This window comes from Musca autumnalis, unplaced genomic scaffold (assembly GCF_047663935.1).
Source record: "Musca autumnalis isolate F117 unplaced genomic scaffold, ASM4766393v1 scaffold_4, whole genome shotgun sequence".
Classification (NCBI taxonomy): domain Eukaryota; kingdom Metazoa; phylum Arthropoda; class Insecta; order Diptera; family Muscidae; genus Musca; species Musca autumnalis.
Window position 1 is genome coordinate 136642878 of NW_027411977.1, and position 20384 is coordinate 136663261.

The 20384-nt window shown below is 35.9% G+C and overlaps 2 protein-coding genes across 2 annotated transcripts; one reads left to right on the plus strand and one right to left on the minus strand.

Moving 5' to 3' along the window:
- The first annotated feature begins 14395 nt into the window (after window positions 1–14395).
- Window positions 14396–15595, plus strand: Elp5 (Elongator complex protein 5). The gene is made up of 3 exons (XM_073984037.1): window positions 14396–14579; window positions 14647–15268; window positions 15410–15595. Exons 1-3 carry the CDS (start codon window positions 14531–14533, stop codon window positions 15501–15503), a joined length of 765 nt encoding a protein of 254 aa, XP_073840138.1. The 5' UTR covers window positions 14396–14530; the 3' UTR covers window positions 15504–15595.
- A 743-nt stretch (window positions 15596–16338) lies between these two features.
- LOC141402535 (uncharacterized) lies at window positions 16339–16989 on the minus strand. Its single transcript, XM_073984038.1, has one exon. The coding sequence runs from the start codon at window positions 16859–16861 to the stop codon at window positions 16430–16432; it is 432 nt and encodes a 143-aa protein (XP_073840139.1). The 5' UTR covers window positions 16862–16989; the 3' UTR covers window positions 16339–16429.
- Between the last annotated feature and the right edge of the window lie 3395 nt (window positions 16990–20384).

The following is a 20384-nucleotide window of genomic DNA, read 5'->3' on the forward strand; positions in this document are numbered from 1 at the left end:
AAGCCTTTGATACTGTCAAGCACTCCACCCTGTTTGCGAACATTGAGCAGACAACCCTCCGGCCAAGTCTGAAACGTTGGATAATCAATTATATATGTGAATGCCACGGTGTTCCCCAAGATGGGGTGATATCTCCGGAACTATTTAACTTACTCTTCTGTTGCAATCCGCACTCCAGACGGCATTAAGTTCGTAACATCTGAACATAACACCCTTTTCCACGCGAGGAGTATGCAAATATCTACGGCCAGTCTGTTCACCACATGGACTGCAGAGATGAGCACTGAGTTGAATGTGATGGTCGATGGCAGTAGAATTCCTACCACCAACTACCCCAAGAGTCTAGGGGTCACAATCGACAGCATGTTAATGTCGTCCGCGCATGCCAAAGCTATCTGCGACAAGCTGAGATGTAGGGACAAGGTCCTCAAGTATCTAGTCGGCGATAGGTCGGTCTGTGGTAAGTTATGCAAAGCCAGTATGGTCCGCGAATATAAGTGGAAAATATTCAAACCTGTCAGAATGGCGCCCTGAGAACTGAAACAGAGCGCCTTCTCATGTCTTCAGTGAACCATCTACATGAGGAGACAAAGTTTTTTCCAGTACAGCAACATAATGGAATGCCTTCGTTACAGTATTTGATCGTGTGTTACCGAAAAACAATCCTAATATGATGGATAGGACCCCCAACCCAGGCATGTCAGGAGAATCTTCATGATCTAGAAAGAGAGGTCTAACGTTACAAAAGAGAAACCCTAGACCATCAAGCCTATCAAACAGGTTTAAATAGCTTCCATGCAGATGCAGTGTGAATGCTGTTCTCGCAACTGAGGAGCGTCAGCTGCCACGACAAACCAGCGCAGCCATCTTAATTCCCATAAGGGAAGTACCTTTTCAACTGTCCTGCCAAACCTACTCAACTTACTCCTGTAGCTTTGTGATTACAACCCATCGAAACAGGCATATTACTAGAACATGAGGGATTCCCAGATTAAATGAACTTACAGCAAGCATGGTCACATTTGGCACGGCGGTGCCGATGATTTTCGGCAATTTACACGCACACGACCCAAATGCACAGAAAGAGCGTACAAAAGAAAACAAATGTTTTGATTTGTTATTGTTTTATACCTTGCGTGCATACAAACTTACTAACACAGTGTTATAAGTTGCCAAATTTTGAATACATTCACATTTTCTCCGTTATCTTTTTGGTCATGCCTGACTTACAGGGGTCAATTCTGTTTCTATGAAAATGTGAAATGAACATTTTTAATAAAAAAATTTTATAGACCGGAATCCAGCCCCCGTTCTTGGCTGGTACGCTGCTCGTCTAATCGGAGATATTTATAACACAAAGTTGGAGACGAAGAACATTGGTTGTTAAGTCGATGGTCAGACTAGCAAGGTTTCTTGAAACCAATTTCGGTAAAGTTTCTTTTCAAGTTTCGTTAGTGTCCACACACGTTAACGTGAAATTTAAGATTTTTGCGTGTCCTCTTTATTTTACCATTCGCGTTTGTTGTGCTTCTCATACCAATAAAAACAAAAAAAGAAATAAATAAACCAAAAAAACAACATAAAATAATTAACATTAATAACTAAATTAATATTAATAGTTAAATTTTCACTATTTCATTAATTAAATGTTTTTATTAAATCTTTTTAGCTGTGTTCCAGAACTAAAAAGTTTTTACAATTTTTACGACTTTTACACATTTTACTCGAAAAATCGTTCCCGTACACAAAAAAGTTGTAAAATGTTCACTTCTCTTTAAACAAAAATGGCGCTGAATGACGCTCTCTTTAAAAACTTTTTACACGACAAATTTGGGCGAGTAAAAAAATAGTAACATGGTTGCCGGCGTCTGATTGGCTGATACGCCGACTTTGACATTTGTTCCAGTTTTTTTGACGTATTTTCCATTTTTCCGTTCCCGAACATTTTGAAAAAACTTTTTTGTGACAACAATTTTTCTCTCTTTCTCTCTTTTACGAGTTTTACTATTAAAAAGTACGGGAACGAAGCTTTTATGTTTGTTTTGTTGTTAACGTTTGCTTGAGAAAATAAAAATGAAGGAAAATGGAAGAAAAAATCTTGCAACGAAAAACAAGAGGAGGCAACATAACAAACACAGAAAACCATGTACATGGGTTTCACTACTTCATACCCCTCGCCTATAAACTTGACGTCGCCATGTTGAAATCGTGCTAGTCTGACCATCGACTAATCGAAGGACATCCTCATCTCAGACGATGTGGATCAAAGCAAATTACGCCAGCCATGTGCAAAGTAGTAAAAGTCATTAACTGTGAAAATTAGGAATCGGTTGATTTCCTTATGGAAACAGTTAATGGAATTACTTTTGCTGCAATGTGACATAACTTTAGTATGGATACCTCCTAGCTAGACCGGTACTTAGACATGATACTTAAAGTAATAGTTCATTTAGACTAGCCATAAATCCTCGACTGGATTTAATAAATCCAGTACAAATCTCATTACATTTAGATATACATTTTGGAGGATTTAAATGGCAGTCAGCTGATTTTTGTTCATAGCACAATTACCAAGGTAGATGCATCAGCCCATCTGATCGAATTTGAAACGTCAAAAGAATTTTTTGTAAATTGAATTCGTCTCAAAAAACATACGTCAAATTACAAATTGATTGTTTAATACTGAAAATGTTAGCACATCATGCTACTAATGCTAACTAAAGAGCAATTAAAGAATTATTTTATCGCAGTTTGCCCATCTAAAATAAATAAACGAATTATTTTATCGTTTAGACATCATAAATATTAGTCTTGGTTGATTAAAATCAACTTTTTACATCAAAACAAATTTAATTTTTCCGTCTTGTTTACAAATTTTTACATTTTAAATTATTTTTAGTGTAGCAATTCACACATGCATCTACCTTGTTTCTTGTACCAGCTTGCAACTTTTTGTATTTTCTAGCAACATGTTGCAAAAAACAGAGTTGTATACGAGGATTTATGCCAGATTTAAAACAAATCCACTCAATAGGAGGATTTATTTTTGTATGGGAAATCTGGTAGATTTTGGCTGGATTTAGCAAATAAAACCTGATAATGGGTGACGTAGGGGATGGAAGATACCAAGGAACGGTCCTGACCGGTTTTAACATGGCAAAGCCCAGGATTTATCTTGGTCCCTCTTTCATCCCAAGTGGACACTGACCTCCCCGTGGTGTCACCTGGGGAACTGCCTTTAACACCCGTTAAAGGTAGTGAGCTAACATGTGCCGCGCGTTCACCCATAAGAACGTTAAAAACTTGGGTTTGGGCGTCGGGTTAGTAACCCTCCCCTAGAAAAAACAGCCTACTATGAAAAAACGAAAGAAAAGAAAAACAAACCCCTCTAAAGTTGACGAACCCCGCAAACGTTTTAAGGACCATGATCTGCGAATCTGCACCTGGAATGTTCGCACTCTTTATAGAGAAGGTGCAGTCTTCGCATTGGCAGACGTACTTGAAAAGTACAAGACCGATATTACTGCCATACAGGAAATACGATGGATTGGGAAAGGCGTCACAACAACACCTAAAGGTGACGCACTGTATTATAGCTGCCATGACGTAAAGCATGAGTTTGGTTGTGGATTCGTAGTTAGTCGGAGACTAAAACATCTTGTATCCAGCTTCACTCCAGTGAATGAAAGACTTGCTGCAATTCGAATAAAAGCTAAATTCTTCAACATCAGCTTTATTTGCGCTCATGCTCCCACTGAAGAAAAGGACGAACAGACCAAAGATATATTTTACGAGTGCTTAGAAGAAACATATGACCGTTGCCCTGCCCATGACATTAAAATCATTCTAGGCGATTTTAATGCCAAAATTGGAAAGGAGAATATCTTTGGCCCAACAGTCGGGAAATTCAGTCTCCACAGTGAAACATCTGACAATGGTATGAGACTGATAGACTTTGCAGCTGCAAAAAACATGGTAGTTAGCAGTACCAGATTTAATCATCTCGATATTCATAAGGGCACCTGGCTGTCTCCAGATCAGAAAACAAGAAACCAAATTGATCATGTTGTGATAGATGGAAGACATTCATCGAGCGTGTTGGATGTACGATCGTTCCGAGGCGCAAACATTGATTCGGACCACTACCTTGTTGCAGCAAAGGTACGCACCCGCTTAAACGTAGCAAACAAAGTACGAGCAGACACAACACGAAAGTTAGACATCGGTAAGCTGCAATCACAACAGATAGCCACAGCATATTCCACTCAACTAGCCCAATTGCTTAATCAAAGCCCTCCTCATCCCGATAACATATCAGCGCAATGGCAAAGCATTGCCCACTCCATGCAAACAGCCGCAAAATCCATACTTGGATACCAGAGACCTCCACCAAGGAATCCATGGTATGATGAGGAGTGTCGTGCTGCCACCGAAGAGAAAAATGCGGCATATAAGGCTACTTTACAATCCGTAGCAACGCGTAGCGCACGAGAGAGATACAGGGAGAAAAGGAGAGAGGAGAAACGTCTTTTCCGCAGGAAAAAGAGAGAGATGGAAAAGCGGGAGTGTGAAAAAATCGAGATGTACAGGAGCCAGAATGAAGTCCGAAAATTCTACCAAAGAGTCAAGCATCAAACTGATGGCTTTGGTACAGGCACATCCTCCTGTAGAGACCAGCAAGGTAATTTGGTAACTGATACAGATAGTATACTCAGGATATGGAAAGAACATTTTTCAAATCTGTTGGTATCCAATAGCAGCGAAGAAGACGAAGATACCACAGTCCCAATCCCAGAAGATGGTATTGAATGTATACTGCCCAGCCAAGATGAGGTAAAGACAGCAATAAATCGGCTGAAGAATAATAAGGCAGCAGGGGCCGATGGCTTACCAGCCGAGCTGTTCAAAACCGGAGGCGACACGCTGATAAGGTGTATTCATCAGCTAGTTAGCACCATCTGGCAGGAAGAACGAGTACCCGACGATTGGAACCTGAGTATCCTGTGCCCCGTCCACAAGAAGGGAGATAAGACTGTATGCTCTAACTATAGGGGCATAAGTCTACTCCCTATTGCCTACAAGATCGTGTCAGGGATATTGTGCGAACGACTAAAGCCAATGGTCAACGAGATTATTGGACCATACCAATGCGGCTTTAGACCTGGCAAGTCCACCATTGACCAGATATTTACCCTGCGGCAAATCCTGGAGAAGACCCAAGAGATGCAGATCGACACCTACCACCTTTTTGTCGATTATAAAGCAGCCTTCGACAGTCCGCTGCGCTCAAAGGTATTCCAAGCCATGTCTGAATTTGGTATTCCCGCAAAGCTCATCCGGCTTTGTAAAATGACTTTAACTGACACGAGGTCCTCAGTTAAAATAGGAAAGAACCTCTCCGAAGAGTTTGGTACCAAAAGAGGTTTCAGACAAGGAGACAGCCTTTCGTGTGACCTCTTCAACATCCTGCTAGAAAAGGTTATACGAGAGGCAAACGTCAAAAGAAGTGGCACAATCTACACCAATAGTCACATGTTACTTGCTTATGCTGATGATATAGACATCATGGGTCGATCAGTAAAAGAAGTAACTGATACCTTTATAAAGGTCGAAGGAGAATCTGCTAAAGTGGGTCTGGCGGTAAACGGTGAGAAGACCAAGTTGATGGTGTCGACGCGCAATGCGTCCATTGAGCTCGGACCGACTGTGGAAGTTGGTTCCTATAATATTGAGGTAGTAAAAGACTTCGTCTACCTCGGCACCTCCGTCAACACAACAAACGACATCAGTTGTGAAATAAAAAGAAGAATTGTATTGGCCAACAGATGCTACTTTGGATTAAGTAAGCAGTTTAAAAACAAAGCCACATCTCGTCAAACAAAAATAACGCTCTACAAAACACTGATACTACCCGTGCTGATGTATGGCTCCGAAGCCTGGGTACTTGCGCAAGCAGACATGGCAGTGCTTGGTGTGTTTGAGAGAAAAATTCTTCGAAAGATCTACGGACCAATCTGCGTTGACGGTGAATATCGACGTCGCATGAACCACGAGCTGTATCTGCTATACAACGACATGAATATTGTTAAACGTATCGAGATGCAGCGATTGCGTTGGCTAGGCCATATCATAAGAATGAGCGATGATGAACCCGCTAAAAAGGCGTATGAATACATGCCACATGGCGGTGCACGCAGAATTGGCAGGCCAAGGAATAGATGGCGCAAACAAGTGGATGTTGAGATGAAAAGGCGCGGTATTCCAGAGAGCAAAGCAACAAATAGAGAGGAATGGAGATCTCTTCTTAGTTCGGCCTATAGAACAAATGTTCTGTAATGGGCCAGCTAAGTAAGTAAGTAAGTAAGTAATGGGCTAAATCCTGCTAATGGTGTCATATCTAAATGGCATATAAAGGATACTAGACCAGTTATTTTTCAAAACCCCTGCTTGTCTATCCCGAAACATAATGAAAAAAAAAAACTGGAAACAGTCGGTCCCGGAGGATCTGAGGGTTGCAATCTTTGACAAGGCTGATCCCAATGGATGTATCCGTGATAGTCATTGGTTTCTATTCGAGGGACATATCTGTGACATCTTCATCTCAGACAGATGGATCAGAGCAACGTACTGCTCGGCCAATCAGTCTTGTGTAGAGAAGTCGATGTCACTAATAGTACGTTTAGACTACGGTGGATTTAGCAAATATAGTCGATTTAAGTTGTCATTTCCATACAGTATATGTCAAATATGCAATCAGCAATCCGGAAGCATTTACCTACTCTACGCAAAAGAATCTAGAAGGTCATATAACAAAGGAAATAGAAGAAATTCCCTGTAGGAAATGTCAATAGTGAATCTATACTGACTTACTACTGACATAGTCAACAGTACTACTGACAAACTGTAGACAACTCATGTAATTTCCTATAGACATTTTGTATGAATGTGTCATTCGAAAGTCAGTGGTGACAATGGAACTAGTATGTCAGTAGTTGCTGAGGGACCATGTGTTGACACTGGAGGTATTAAGTCAGTATAGACATTGGATGTAGTGAGTCAGTAGAGACATTGCAAGTAGTGAGTCTATAGAGACATTGGAGGTAGTGAGTCATTAGTTCCAGATTTTCACTACTAATTTTTTTGGTCTATTTAGAACTTTTCATATATTAAAAAGTTATATAGTACGTTTAATAAGGCAATGAATTTACACTTTTGTTTAAATAGTATATTTTATTAAAGAAAAAACATATAATATTGAAAATGCTCAAAAAATACAAATTCCGTATTACAGTCTTTTTATCTTTATAAATGGCCAAAAGCCAAAGATTCAACATAAGCACAAAATTAGTAACTAAAGCCAATGTTTTCAAGGCTGGCTAAACAATTTAACATTTAAACAATAAAAAAAACGTTTCCATTATATTTTCTTGGCCATAAGACTTGGTGCGACTTGTCTGCATAAAATATTTGTTCTTCTGTTGCATTTAACGTTTTATCATGCGATTCGCTGAATGTTGATATAACATCTAGGAATTGAAAATAATAAACATGTACAAATAAACAAAATTTTCTTAAAATTTGCTTACCTATTACAGCTGTATAAACATTGGAAAAATCTCACAATCGATTTTTGCCAAATAATCCTTCAACATTGTAACTCATTATTATGTTGTGTCCAAATATCAGATATAAGTTGCGTTCAGCATTTCCAGCGAGACGGGACAATATATTCGGGACAATATATTCGTCAGGCTCCACAATCTTCTCTAAAGGGCCAAATACATTGGTCCGTGGTGTGACGCGTTGAAAACAACAACCGTATGAAAAATATGTAAGTGGTGCCAAGTTTGTTCTTGAAGTTTTCATGTGGTTGTTGTAAGGCGACGCTCAACGCGCCGTATGTGTCGGGGCCATAAAGGTTCCACAAAATGTCTAATTATCAAAGTTTCACCACAAATGTTGTCAGCCGCCTTTGAATTCGTATTTCTTTTGCTCATTAAAATTCTTTTGCTGTTATTAAAATTATATACCATAAGTTTAATCACTCGTTAAATTCACAATATTTAATTGTTTTTTTCACAAAAACACTTTTTTTCACGAACCGCAAAAATTATTTTACACCAAACAATTAAGAAAATGAAGAAAAATTCAGAAGATGCTTCGTTGGTCTATCAGTTGTCAATATAAACAATTGCTCTGTTCCTTTACGTGCCTGAGGCTACCATTTCTTACCATTTATAACCTGCAAAGTGTTCCCTTATACCCCGGTTACACTATTGAAGGTTAACCCACTGGGTTTAATAGATCCAGTGGGTTAATCTTTGCTGGTTACACTTAGCTTTTCGAGGATATAAACTGTCAGCTGATGTTTGTTTACGTATACATACAAAATAACTAATAAAGTCGTGTTTAACACTTTTACAATTTCTCGCATGAGATATCGTCCCCTCTTTGCTCATATTGGTATATTTTACACACAGGGATACATTTTTGTATCAAGGTATCAAGCGTACTTTTTGTTAAAAAAGTGTCTAATGTAAAAAAATAAATAATTTTATGATTTTCAAATAACTTTAGATTTGTTAAGTCCATAAAATCTCATGCGACCAATCGTAAACGTGTAAAACACGACAAACTCTGTTGCAAAAACAGTTGCAACTTTTGGTACTTTTTGAGTAGAGTTGGATTTTTTTGCACAAATACCGAATACAACACTGTATTTTTGGTGGATTTATGCCGGATTTAAAATAAACCCAGTCGTGAGAGGATTTAATTTTTGTATGGCAAATCTGGTCAGATTTGACCAGATTAAGCAATAAATCCTCATAAAGTGGGTTAACCCGGCAAAAAACTGTAGTGTAACCGCACTATTACTTTTAGTAGCATACAATTTATATGATAGTAGTTTACCCCTTTTACCATTTTCTGCCACCATTACCATTTTTAAAAGTAAAGGAACAGACCAAATGCTTTTTCTTATTAAGGTAAAAGTATCAATTGTTGACAATTGCTCTGTTCCAGAACCTGCAAGAAGCTACTATTTTTTACTACGATAACATTTTTTCCTTTATGTTATCGGAAAAAATAGTAAAAGTTAGTAGATTCTGGCAGTACTGGAACAGACAAAATAGCTCTGTTAATTTACGCGCAAGAATCTTCAAGTTCTACCACTTTTTACTTGAAAAGCGTTCCTTTACTTCAGAGACCATATAATTCATATGGAAGCAGTTTACAACTTTTACTACTTTTGCCGGTTTTACCATTTTCAAAAGTAAAGGAACAGACCAAATAATTTGACAAAGTGTTGACTTTTAGCCCGTTTAGACTAGTCATTTTAAATCGACTCGATTTCTAAATCCAACTTTCAAATCCTAGTTGTTTAGACTAGCCTAAAATTATATAAGATGCCAGTCAGCTGATCTTTGTTTTCGTATACATACGCGAATTTGCAAAAAGAATTGCTTGAAAATTAAAAATGGAATGAAATACTGCACAAAGTCCCGGTCCATACTAGAGAGATTTCATTGAAAAAAATCCATGAAAATAGGCATTTCTAGATCGAGTTTCATAGTAGAGTAAAATCATAAAATTGTTGTAGTGGGGAATTCGATTTAAGAACGCCTAATTTCATGAAATTTGTTAATGAAATTCACGCTAGTGTGGACCGGCACAAAATAATCTGACAAATTGCTATTAAATATGTTGTTTACAATTTATAGCTCTGTTCCTTTACGTTCAAGAATCTTCAACTTTTACCACTTTTTACTCGAAAAGCGTTCCTTTATGCTATGTTTACATTTACGAAATCCACTCGATTTCATCTGTCAAATACATAGGTTAAACGTCAAATGAAATCCAATGGATTTCAGATGAGATTTCATTTGACGTTTGAGCTATGGAATTGACAGATGAAATCGAGTGGATTTCGTAAATGTAAACTTAGCATTACTTCAGACACAATACAATTCATATTGGAGCATTTTATAACTTTTGCTACTTTTGCCGGTTTTGCCATTTTCAAAAGTAAAGGAACAGACCATATATTAAATTATTTTTCCGCTTCTGTTTGTTTCTGTGTGTTTGTGTTAGCCATGGTATAACTCTTATGTTACACGCTAAAACTTTCATACAAAACTTTCCCATTATTTTGGCGCTCATAGATCGAGTTCCATACAAAAGTAATTTTATGAAATTACTGTAATAGGGAACTCGACCTAACTCTTATGTTACACGCTGAAACTTTCATACGAAACTTTCCCATTATTTTGGCGTTCATAGATCGAGTTCCATACAAAAGTAATTTTATGAAATAACTGTAATGGGGAGCTCGACCTAAGAACGCCAAAATAATGGGAAAGTTTCGTATGAAAGTTTCCCATTATTTTGGCGTTCATAGATCGAGTTCCATACAAAAGTAATTTTATGAAAATTCAGTAATGGGAAACTCGACCTAAGAACGCCAAAATAATGGGAAAGTTTCGTATGAAAGTTTTAGCGTGTAACATAAGAGTAACTCTTATGATCGCCAAAACTAACTCTAAGAACGCCAAAATAATGGGAAAGTTTCGTATGAAAGTTTTAGCGTGTAACATAAGAGTAACTCTTATGTTACACGCTAAAACTTGCATACGAAACTTTCCCATTATTTTGGCGTTCATAGGTCGAGTTGCCCATTACAGTAATTTCATAAAATTACTTTTGTATGGAACTCGATCTATGAACGCCAAAATAATGGGAAAGTTTCGTATGAAAGTTTTAGCGTGTAACATAAGAGTATGAGTTAGAACGCCAAAATAATTGGAAAGTTTCGTATGAAAGTTTTAGCGTGTAACATAAGAGTAAATAAAGAAGTAGATCTAGATGAAAACAAACTATAGAACGCTGGTTTTTCCTGAATTCCTAAAACGTCAAAATTACTAAACACAAAAGCAAAAGGCAAAAAAAAAAAAAGTGGGTTTGTTTACAATAAATTTTTTGAGCATTTTATAAAAAACGCGAAAAATGAATGAATAGTCAAAGTTTCTCCACATAATCGAATTGTGATGAAGTGAAGTGATGAATGCAAAGCTGAAGAATTTCATCCATACAAATGTTCCAAAAACAATTTCAAAAATCATTGAATTCGATTGTTTTTAAAATCGTTTGGCATATTTTTCAAACAGCACATATACCCCGTTTATATATAACCGGATTTAACAAACCGACTGGGTTTTAAATGTCAACTCCATTGCTTATATTTCAAACAAATCCTTATAAAGAAGGTTAACCCTGCAAAAAGCTCTAATATAAACAGCATAATACACAGATTGTGTATATAATTTTGAAGTTTTGGGGACATTCGAAAGAAAAAAATTAAACTGACAGATAGCTTTAGCTAACCTTTCTAATTAAACCATGGTGTTAGCAGTTATTTGAAAAATGTAAATAATAGGGTTATGACTTTTTTACAACCTCATATCCCTGTGTCATATTTTGATGAGCTTTTTCATAAGATTAGATAAAATCTTAATTACAAGGTGATTCGATAGAAAAAAGCTCATGCACAAAAAGCTTTTAGAGTTTTTATAGATGAGCTTTCTGGAATAAATTTTGATGTCACTTTAAGCACATAAATAACTCAAAACAATCAATAAAGCCACACGACATGTCCAGAATGATATAAGCTTTTTTCTCACCAATTTTATCGTCATATTATTACATACATATGTATAATTTTATATCATATATAGCTTTATTCCATGTATCATATAAATTGAATGTGGTTTGTGCGGGACCTTTTTCAATATTTAAATGGAATAAAAATTATTTTAGTCATTATATGCAAAATGTCATTAATTGGTGCAACAGGAAAAAAATTAGGGCAACATTTCTTTTCATTTCATAGGATTTTCCAATTTTTTTTTTAAAGTGGTTTATGCGTTACCTTTTTTAATAATTAAATGGAATGAGCGTTGTTATTTTTGGCATTAATAGGCAAAAGTTCATTCACTCTCGCTACAGGAAATCATTTTTGAGAAAAAAGTTCAAAAAGTCATAACCCTAGTAAATAAACGACACATGAACATAGTTGCCAATATTGGTACAGACTGCAATAGTTGCATTTCTAGGAGCAAAAAACAGTGTTGTATATCAAAATATTTCGATTCAACATTTGATTTAAAATAAATCGAAGTTTTGAGTTGATTTAATTTTGTATGGTAAATCAGGGTGGATTTAGGGGGATTAAGTACTTAAATCGAGATAATGCCCTTAATCATGGTATAAGGGTATAGTATAAACGGGCTATTTGTCACCATAATAGTACGGTTACACTAGAGTTTTTTGCCGGGTTAACCCACTTCGGGAGGATTTATTTGACGTTTGCGCTATGGAATTGACATTTGAAATCCAAACCCACTTGGTTAATCCGGTTAAGTGTAACCGGGGTATAATAGTAGACAAAGTGGTGACATGTCGTCACATGACCCCATGCTTCCTACAGGGCAGCGACAAATGGCTGTTCGGAACTGATTTTTTTGAAAAACTCACAAGAGTTTGGACGCGTTTCTTTCGACATACAGAAACAGGCTGTTAATATTAAATTTTTATTGATGTTCATTCCTTTTTTAATTTATTTCTAACATAAATGTTATAAAACACATGTATAAACATTGATATTTTTGAAGGTTTCAATAAACAAAGAGAAAATCCCTACAACTTCCTTATGCGCTAGCACACATGCGTGCTCAGCCCTGTCGTGGGATTCTGCAACTTATTTTGTACCTCCCCCACAAAAGTTCAAAATGTCCCTGTAAAATGGTGTGAACGATAACTCTCGAAGGAAGCAATTGATTTGGTCCAAACTTCGCACATCGTATAATTCCTTCCACATATATATTGGGTTCGAATATGGACTATGTCGGTCCACTCCCTCGGGTACCTCCCACACAAAATTCGGATAGAGTGCAGTTTAAGAAATCCTCTCGGATCACTCTGAATTTTTTCAGAAGGTTTTCCTTGCGGCTTTCTTTACGGCCGTACAATTTTTTTCTTGTGTAAGTCCATTCTTCCTGAGATATTGGCCTTAAAACTCCAAGAAACCCTGACGGCAGCAACCAAAATGGTAAATGCGCAAGATAATTCTCCCAAGGAGTTTCTGATTGGTGCAGACTTTGCACATCGTATTATTTCATCCAGTCATGTATCAGGTTGGAATATGGACTATATCGGTCCACTACTAGGGAAAATGAAGTTTAGGGTCTTCTCTCGCATCGTTTTGATTCTTTTTTCATTAGATTTTTCTAGCTCCCTCATTTACAACGGTACAATTTTTTCTGGAATAAGTGAATACTTCCTGAGATAATGGTCCAAATCCCTGGTAATGCGAACTTTATTCTTTAATTTTCTTAAAGTAAGGTATAACTAAAATGGACTTTAAAGACAAGATGTAAGACCGGGCCTAAAACTAATTTAATATTTGGAGTCCTTTATGAAGAAATTTTTTAATGAAATTCACTTTAGTGTGGACCAGTGGGTTTGGCTTTCAAATGTTAATTCCATAGCGTAAACGTCAAATAAATCCTCATTAAGAAGGTTAATCCCGCAAAAAGCTCTAGTGCAAACTTTGTTTCAATTCCATAGTGCAATCGTCAAATAAAACCTCATAAATTAGGTTATCTCTGCAAAAACTCCAGTGATAGCGCCGTTTCAAACGTCAAATGAAATCCAATGAATTTCAAATGAATTTTCGAAAATTGCAATTTTCTCTTAATTACAACTCATAAAGTAATGAATATACAAACGAAGGATTACTCATTTTTTCCGCGGTCATGTCACTCAAACCCGAAAACTCAAAAAAGTTCGAATGCGACTTTTGGGAGAAATTGCATGTTTTCTTGGATACTTTTATCTGAGAATATAGTTCCCATCAAAATCTGACCCCATGTAGTCTTTTGCGGAACAAAATATTTATTAACTTGTATTTTTTTTTTGCATTTTATATTGAGTTTCTTGGTCACCACATTCAGTTCGATCATATTCGGTGAGAGCATTCCATCGCCTATAAATTCATAAGTGAATGGTCTATACATTCATTAGTCTACGACTCAGCACAACTATGCATTTTCGAATTTCAAAAAATTGCAATTCCGTCATATATTGGAAATTGTATTTTTTTTTTTTTGTAAATTTTTGAGATGTCGGTTTTTTGCACAACTCAGGAAATTATATTTTATTGTAAATTGTTGAGATATCGATTTTTTGCACAACTCGGCACAACTGCATTTGGTTCTAAATTTGAAAATTTTCCAAATTTCCTATTTTCGAAATTAGAAAATTGCATTTCCATCGAACACGACCAAATTTACTCTCTGTGTATTCATTTTGCAAAGTTGACAGCATTGACAACAGCTGTTATATGACAGTGTTATTTTATCTGATGAAATGCGATTTCCCTCGCCGAGTGTCTTCGTAGAATTTGTAAACAAACTGACAACGTGATTTGTGTTTTTGCTTTGCAATTGTTGTTATAAATCGCAAATTGTCAGAGAACATGTTATCAAATTTAGTCATAACAACGCAACGTCTTGTTGTAATTCTTGGTAAGCTCAAAATTGGCCTGTAATCCCCTAAATAATTTTTTACATTGTCACCAAATCTTTCTTTCAGATGATCTGGGTCATGAGAATATTTCACATAAGTTTCTTACACAACTTCTCAAAGAACAAGGGGAAGACGGCTTTATTAAAACCTTTCCCATGAATGGTCAATTGGATGGCATCAATGCATTGCAAACATTTCTAACAGAGAGCAAAAGCAGTGCCAAATTGTCCGAATGCAAAAAATGGAATGTTATCTTACCAAATTTATCCGATTGGTTGGCATATCAAAAGCCTTGTGAGATATTTTGCTGTCTCAACAAGTTGAGAAAAAGCGATAACACCAAACGAACGTTTCTTTGGATAGCGAAGCAGAATCTTCTGGATGAGCATGGGTTATTTCTAATAGCCGCATGCGAATATATGGCGGATATTGTATTGAACTTGCAAACAGATAAAGAGTTGACAATTCTGACGAGAAAACCAGGCGGTGGTATTACAAATAACCGTTATACATATACCAAGACTAAAAACGAATTCATGGTTCAAATGAAAAAACCAGAAACAACCCCAAAGAATGTCAACGCCATCGAAAATGATAGCGAGAAAAAAGAACAAATTGGAACGTTTAAAATCGAATTAGATGAAGAGGAAATTGTGGCTCGGAATGCCATGAAAATGCCCTATGAAAAGTAAGTAATTTAAATTATATGACATACAATTAGTTGAGATAGCAGATCCACAGGGCATCTATTTCTATTTTCTTCTTCTTAAAAATGTATGTGGCTTAATCTTTAGACCAGTTTTATCAAATTTATTAATACATTTTACAGGGCATTGGAGGCAACAGAGAGCAATATAATTTACACCCCCGATGCCGCGGATGACTTTGATGATGAAGATCCCGACGAAGATTTAAATATTTAGATCCTCTGAAGGGAAAAGTAATTAATTGTAATTATTTATAACTTTAGTCAGATATATAGAGCGTAATAAATTATATTTTTCTAAGAAAAAAAGTGAGTTTTGTACATATGTATGTCAAACGTTATTAAGGATAGTTTTTGAAATAAAAAATGATGGGCACCATTAATCGCAGATGGGCAAAACTATAGTTCTACGAAAGGGCAATCGTCGTAACAGTGGATATATTCAAAGCATTTGACACTGTCAACCATTCCATCTTAATCGACGATGTTATCAGCTCAATCATGATACAGTCAAAAAATAGTTCTGCAACTACATCAACCACAGGTTGGAAATGTGGGGTTCTGAGGGAACAAGTCCAAAATTCGTAAAATGACCCTATCGCAAGGGAGTTGTTTCTCCTCTCCTGTTTAATCCTTACATTTTCAAATTTACTGCTTTACTGACGAATGCACGATACTTGTAAAAGGCATGGACATAAGAGGGAAAAACAACACATATTAAATACACTATCAACGTATCGGCAGTAATGAAATTTTCAGCTATCTTCCGAAATCTACTGCAATTCTTTACCTTGTGGACCAAGGAGGTGAAGAACTCTTTTGAAAAAAGAAAATTCTCTAAGTCATCTTTGACAATCTTCTCAATTTCTCATAAAAACAATGGTTCGGAAGAAGAACAAGGTCCTAAAAACCATCTTTGGTACGCATGGGATAAATGTAAATGGATGTCCTGCTGGCAACATGCAAAACTGTTGGTTGTCCTGTTATCAGCGGGATTTGTAAAAAGAAAACTTGTCCCACAAGTACTAAGCTTTTTAAAAAAAGAACAAAAATTGTTTTTATCAAAAAAATTTAAACATTGTATTGTTATCATTATTATTTTTTGTATAAATTTACTACTCTAATACGTTCCTACAATTTCCCTTAGTCTTTTGATGCTGCTACAAAATTGCCATAATCTCTTCTAACATTCATAGGTGGATGCTGTGGATATGGTTGTTCCCTTTCACGGCGATAGTTTTGATCTCGAGAATCATAGCCATTCTGATATCGGCCACTGCCACCACCTCGTCCTCCTCTCCGGTGTCTAAAATTACGATTGTTGCCTCCATGACCTCTCCATCCTCTCGGACCACGATTACCACCGCCACGATTTTGATTATGATTACGTCCGCCACCACCATCTCCAAACGACCAATTCTCTACAACAGGTGGGTCAGGCAATGGCTTCGCACAATGTTCCATAAATTCGGAATCTTCTTCAGAGTAGCGCAAACCAAATTCACGTTCACACTCTTCTAAAAATTCGAGATCTCTATCTGTAAGGCGATTTATTTTACGATTTGGATCAACCATTGTGCTTGGGTATAACGTTTTTTTGTTATGGATTAATTTATATATTTTTAAAAAATCTAAAAAATTGAATAGAATTTAACACAATCACAGTCGCTCGCGAGAAAAACAAAATTAAATTCTTCTTTTCACCACCATTCACTACGCGTTAATATTTAAACACCGCTCATCAGCTGAGTTATGGGTTTGCATCAGGGATGGAAAATTCAGTACAATAGTACTTTTTTCAGTACCATTTCATTATAAAAAGTACCGAAGTACCCCCGCAGCCAATTCAGTACCATTACACATACTCTGTGCCAATTTAACACATTTTATGTGAAACTAAAAATGCAAAATTCACACTTTTGGTATGTTCCAGAACTACAAGAATCTACACATTTTTACTATTTTTTCGATAACAACATCCAGGATTGACATGTTTAAAAATCTGGATGATGTACCTTTTTATTGGGAATACACCAAAATATTGGCATACATATATTGATTATTTTCCTCGTGGGGCTCTTCCACCCGATGAGAATCCGAAATACGATGTTACAGTCAGTATAGTAGACTTATCATTTAAAAGTGTTCACATCGAGCCGTATCGTAACACCTTCCAATCTGAGAACCAGCAATACCTCTTCTGTGGGGGCATATTAGTACTGACAAACTATCGATAGTCCGACTATCGTTTTGATTACTGTCGTAAAACAAAGCAAACATCGGCCTCCAAAACATGTTTTTGGTACCGTTCGTACCAGGTTGTACCGTTCTATGAGGCTATATCAGAAAATGGACCTGCTCAAACCTTCAAAATACCGAAAATCGGGAGGTACCGTGGTATCATATCAAAATGTGGACCGATTGAACCCATTCTCAATACCAAACATACTAGGAATAATTGAGACTCCTGTACCAAATTAAAAAGCTCTATCTAAAATATTTGCAACATTGTTCATATTTCATAGATTTGTTGTTGTTTTATACTGAATAAAAATGTTTTATTTTTTTCTTAAAAATATAATAAAAAAGTACCTTTTCGATGAAAAAAGTACCATTTTAGTACTTTTTGAAATTTTTAATTTTCCATCACTGGTTTGCATATACATTTTGTATTTGTGACAACCCATGGTACAATGAAGTAGAGGTAGGCCAGGTATGAAAATCACTGAGAAATGCCACCCTGCTGCCATGGCTTAAAACGTCAAATGGCATGGTAAAATAATAATGGTAGATGTACCTGCATAGCTATCCCGTATTACAAAAACATATGGAACTTAGAGCTTCACTTTTTATATGTTAAAAGTGCCATATAGTGTAAAAACATTTCTTTAGCTAGGCTCCAGAATATTCTTGTTGGAAAAGTGTTCAAAAAATAGCAAAAGTTCTTCCCAAAATTATGACAATGAAAAAATGTCATTCACTTATTTTCTACTTGACAAGTTTGGCTAATCTGACATCGTGATTGCTGGTATCCGATTTGCAGATAAATGTCAGCAGAATTTTTACAAAAATTGTAATTTTTACATTCCCATACTTTTGGAACAAATTTAAATTAATATCAATATTTGATAAATTGTTCATTCGTAAGTTTTGCTAAAAAATCAACTATTTTATTTTGGCACGCGAATACTCATTTTTTGTCCTTGTTTTTAATTTTAAGATATAGTGTTACAGCAGAATTTTTTTGTTGGAACAATTCAGCGATACATCTACCTTTATGATTGCATAATGTCAAAAACAGTACAAAATGTCAACCCTGCTTTTGACAGATTAGGCCATAAAAAGAAAAAAATTGTAATCAGCTGTTAGCTGTGGCCTACCTTTACTTTATTCTACCATGGGTGCCCGATATCTTTCAATGGAATAGGTTTTGCCATCCTCGTCCTCTTTCTTCATAATTATTGATATCATCTGAAAAATAATCAATTATTGATTGTAAATATTTTATTTTGAGAAATACATACGGCTAACAACTCCTTGTTAAGAAAAAATAGTGGAAACATTAAATTGAAAATCTAACGTTTTTCAAAACAATATTTTATTTATTAACCCTCAAAATGTGTTTATATTTGTTTACATTTTTGCCCATATGGTTATGACACTAGTATTACGTACAAAAACAAATTTCTATGTGGTTGTTGTAACGATTGTTGTACAACAACACTTGCTTTTACCTGTAATAATTGTACCCATGGTACAAGAATAAAGGTAGTTTCATGCTAACAACTGATTTAAATTTTTTTCAAATTTTGAATTTGAAGTACGTTCATTGCCAAATCGATTTTGATAGAATGTATTTGTATATGTGTTTACATGTATACACATATACATACGTATATGTCAGTTAAATTTCATTTGAATTTCTTTTAAAATAAACGAAAAATTATTAATTCATTTTTCCAATGTCAAATACATATGTATACAAAAACGGCTGACATTGATGTTGTGGTCTGTTCCCGCGGTTGGTGGCGGTGTGGAGATTAATGAAGCTTTCAAAGAATTATGGAAGAAATTCCTCATTGCTGTTGGGCATGGTAAATATGAATTTTGGAATGATTCGGGTAACTGTTAAACATCTTTGTTTGTATTAGCAGAGTTATTTGACGAACGGCACCACAAGAACTTTGTTGTGAACATCAAATCCCTTTGACCCGTTTCAATTCTCACAAGAACTTCGGAGAACGAACAAAGAGAACCAAGTGCAGTAAGTTTGCAGTTGTTCCGTAACTGTGAACAAGGACTTCTATGAGAAATTCAAGCTACGAATGTCAGAAAGAAGCATCTCAGACAAAGGAACTAAATCCATAATAGATTACAAAAGTGAAACAAAATACATATGAATTGTGTGCATTGTGAAGTTTTTATTAATGAAAAGAAATAAAAAACTGGAAAAATCAGATCTTTAACAAAGTTGTAATGACAAATATGTATATCCCTTTTTCCAAAACGCATCAACTTGCTTTTTGGTCCATATAACAGCAGTAATCAATGTAAAATGTTATGAAGATCTTAAAAGTGTTGAATAGGAACACGTTTAGTTGTTGCAGCAGATCGCCTGTTGAAGTTGCCCGTTGTTATAACTCTTGTTGTTTCTTTGTTGAAACGGTTGTTGCAGTAGTTACATTTATGGAGTCCGTGATCAAAGAATTGTTTGCCTCAGACCTACCAAAACATTCGGTGCATTTGGGGAACTTTGGGCCGGTGAGGCTTAGACTCCTTACGGCTGCGAAATCGAGAGTCATACCAGCATCAAATATATTGCCCTGCATGCAAAAATATCGAATTTTTCATTTTCTACAGCCGAAATTTCTTATTCCAAATCAAAAATTAAATTATATATATATTTTTTTCACAGACACAAATTAATAACAAACTTATTTTGTTTTTATTATTAAATGTCATGACGTGTAATTGTTGTTCTGTATTTGACACGCTCCCGTACAGAGATACAGGGTTGTATTTACCTAAATTTGACAGATGCGACTACCTTTTATTATTCTACCATGAATTGTACCATGCGATAGCTCTAAAACGAATT

Coding starts and splice junctions, on each gene's coding strand:
- Elp5 (XM_073984037.1), top strand. CDS start 14,531: ATGTTATCAAATTTAGTCATAACAACGCAACGTCTTGTTGTAATTCTT. Junction 14,580..14,646: donor ACGTCTTGTTGTAATTCTTG/GTAAGCTCAAAA, acceptor TCTTTCTTTCAG/ATGATCTGGGTCATGAGAAT. Junction 15,269..15,409: donor ATGAAAATGCCCTATGAAAA/GTAAGTAATTTA, acceptor TACATTTTACAG/GGCATTGGAGGCAACAGAGA.
- LOC141402535 (XM_073984038.1), bottom strand. CDS start 16,861: ATGGTTGATCCAAATCGTAAAATAAATCGCCTTACAGATAGAGATCTC.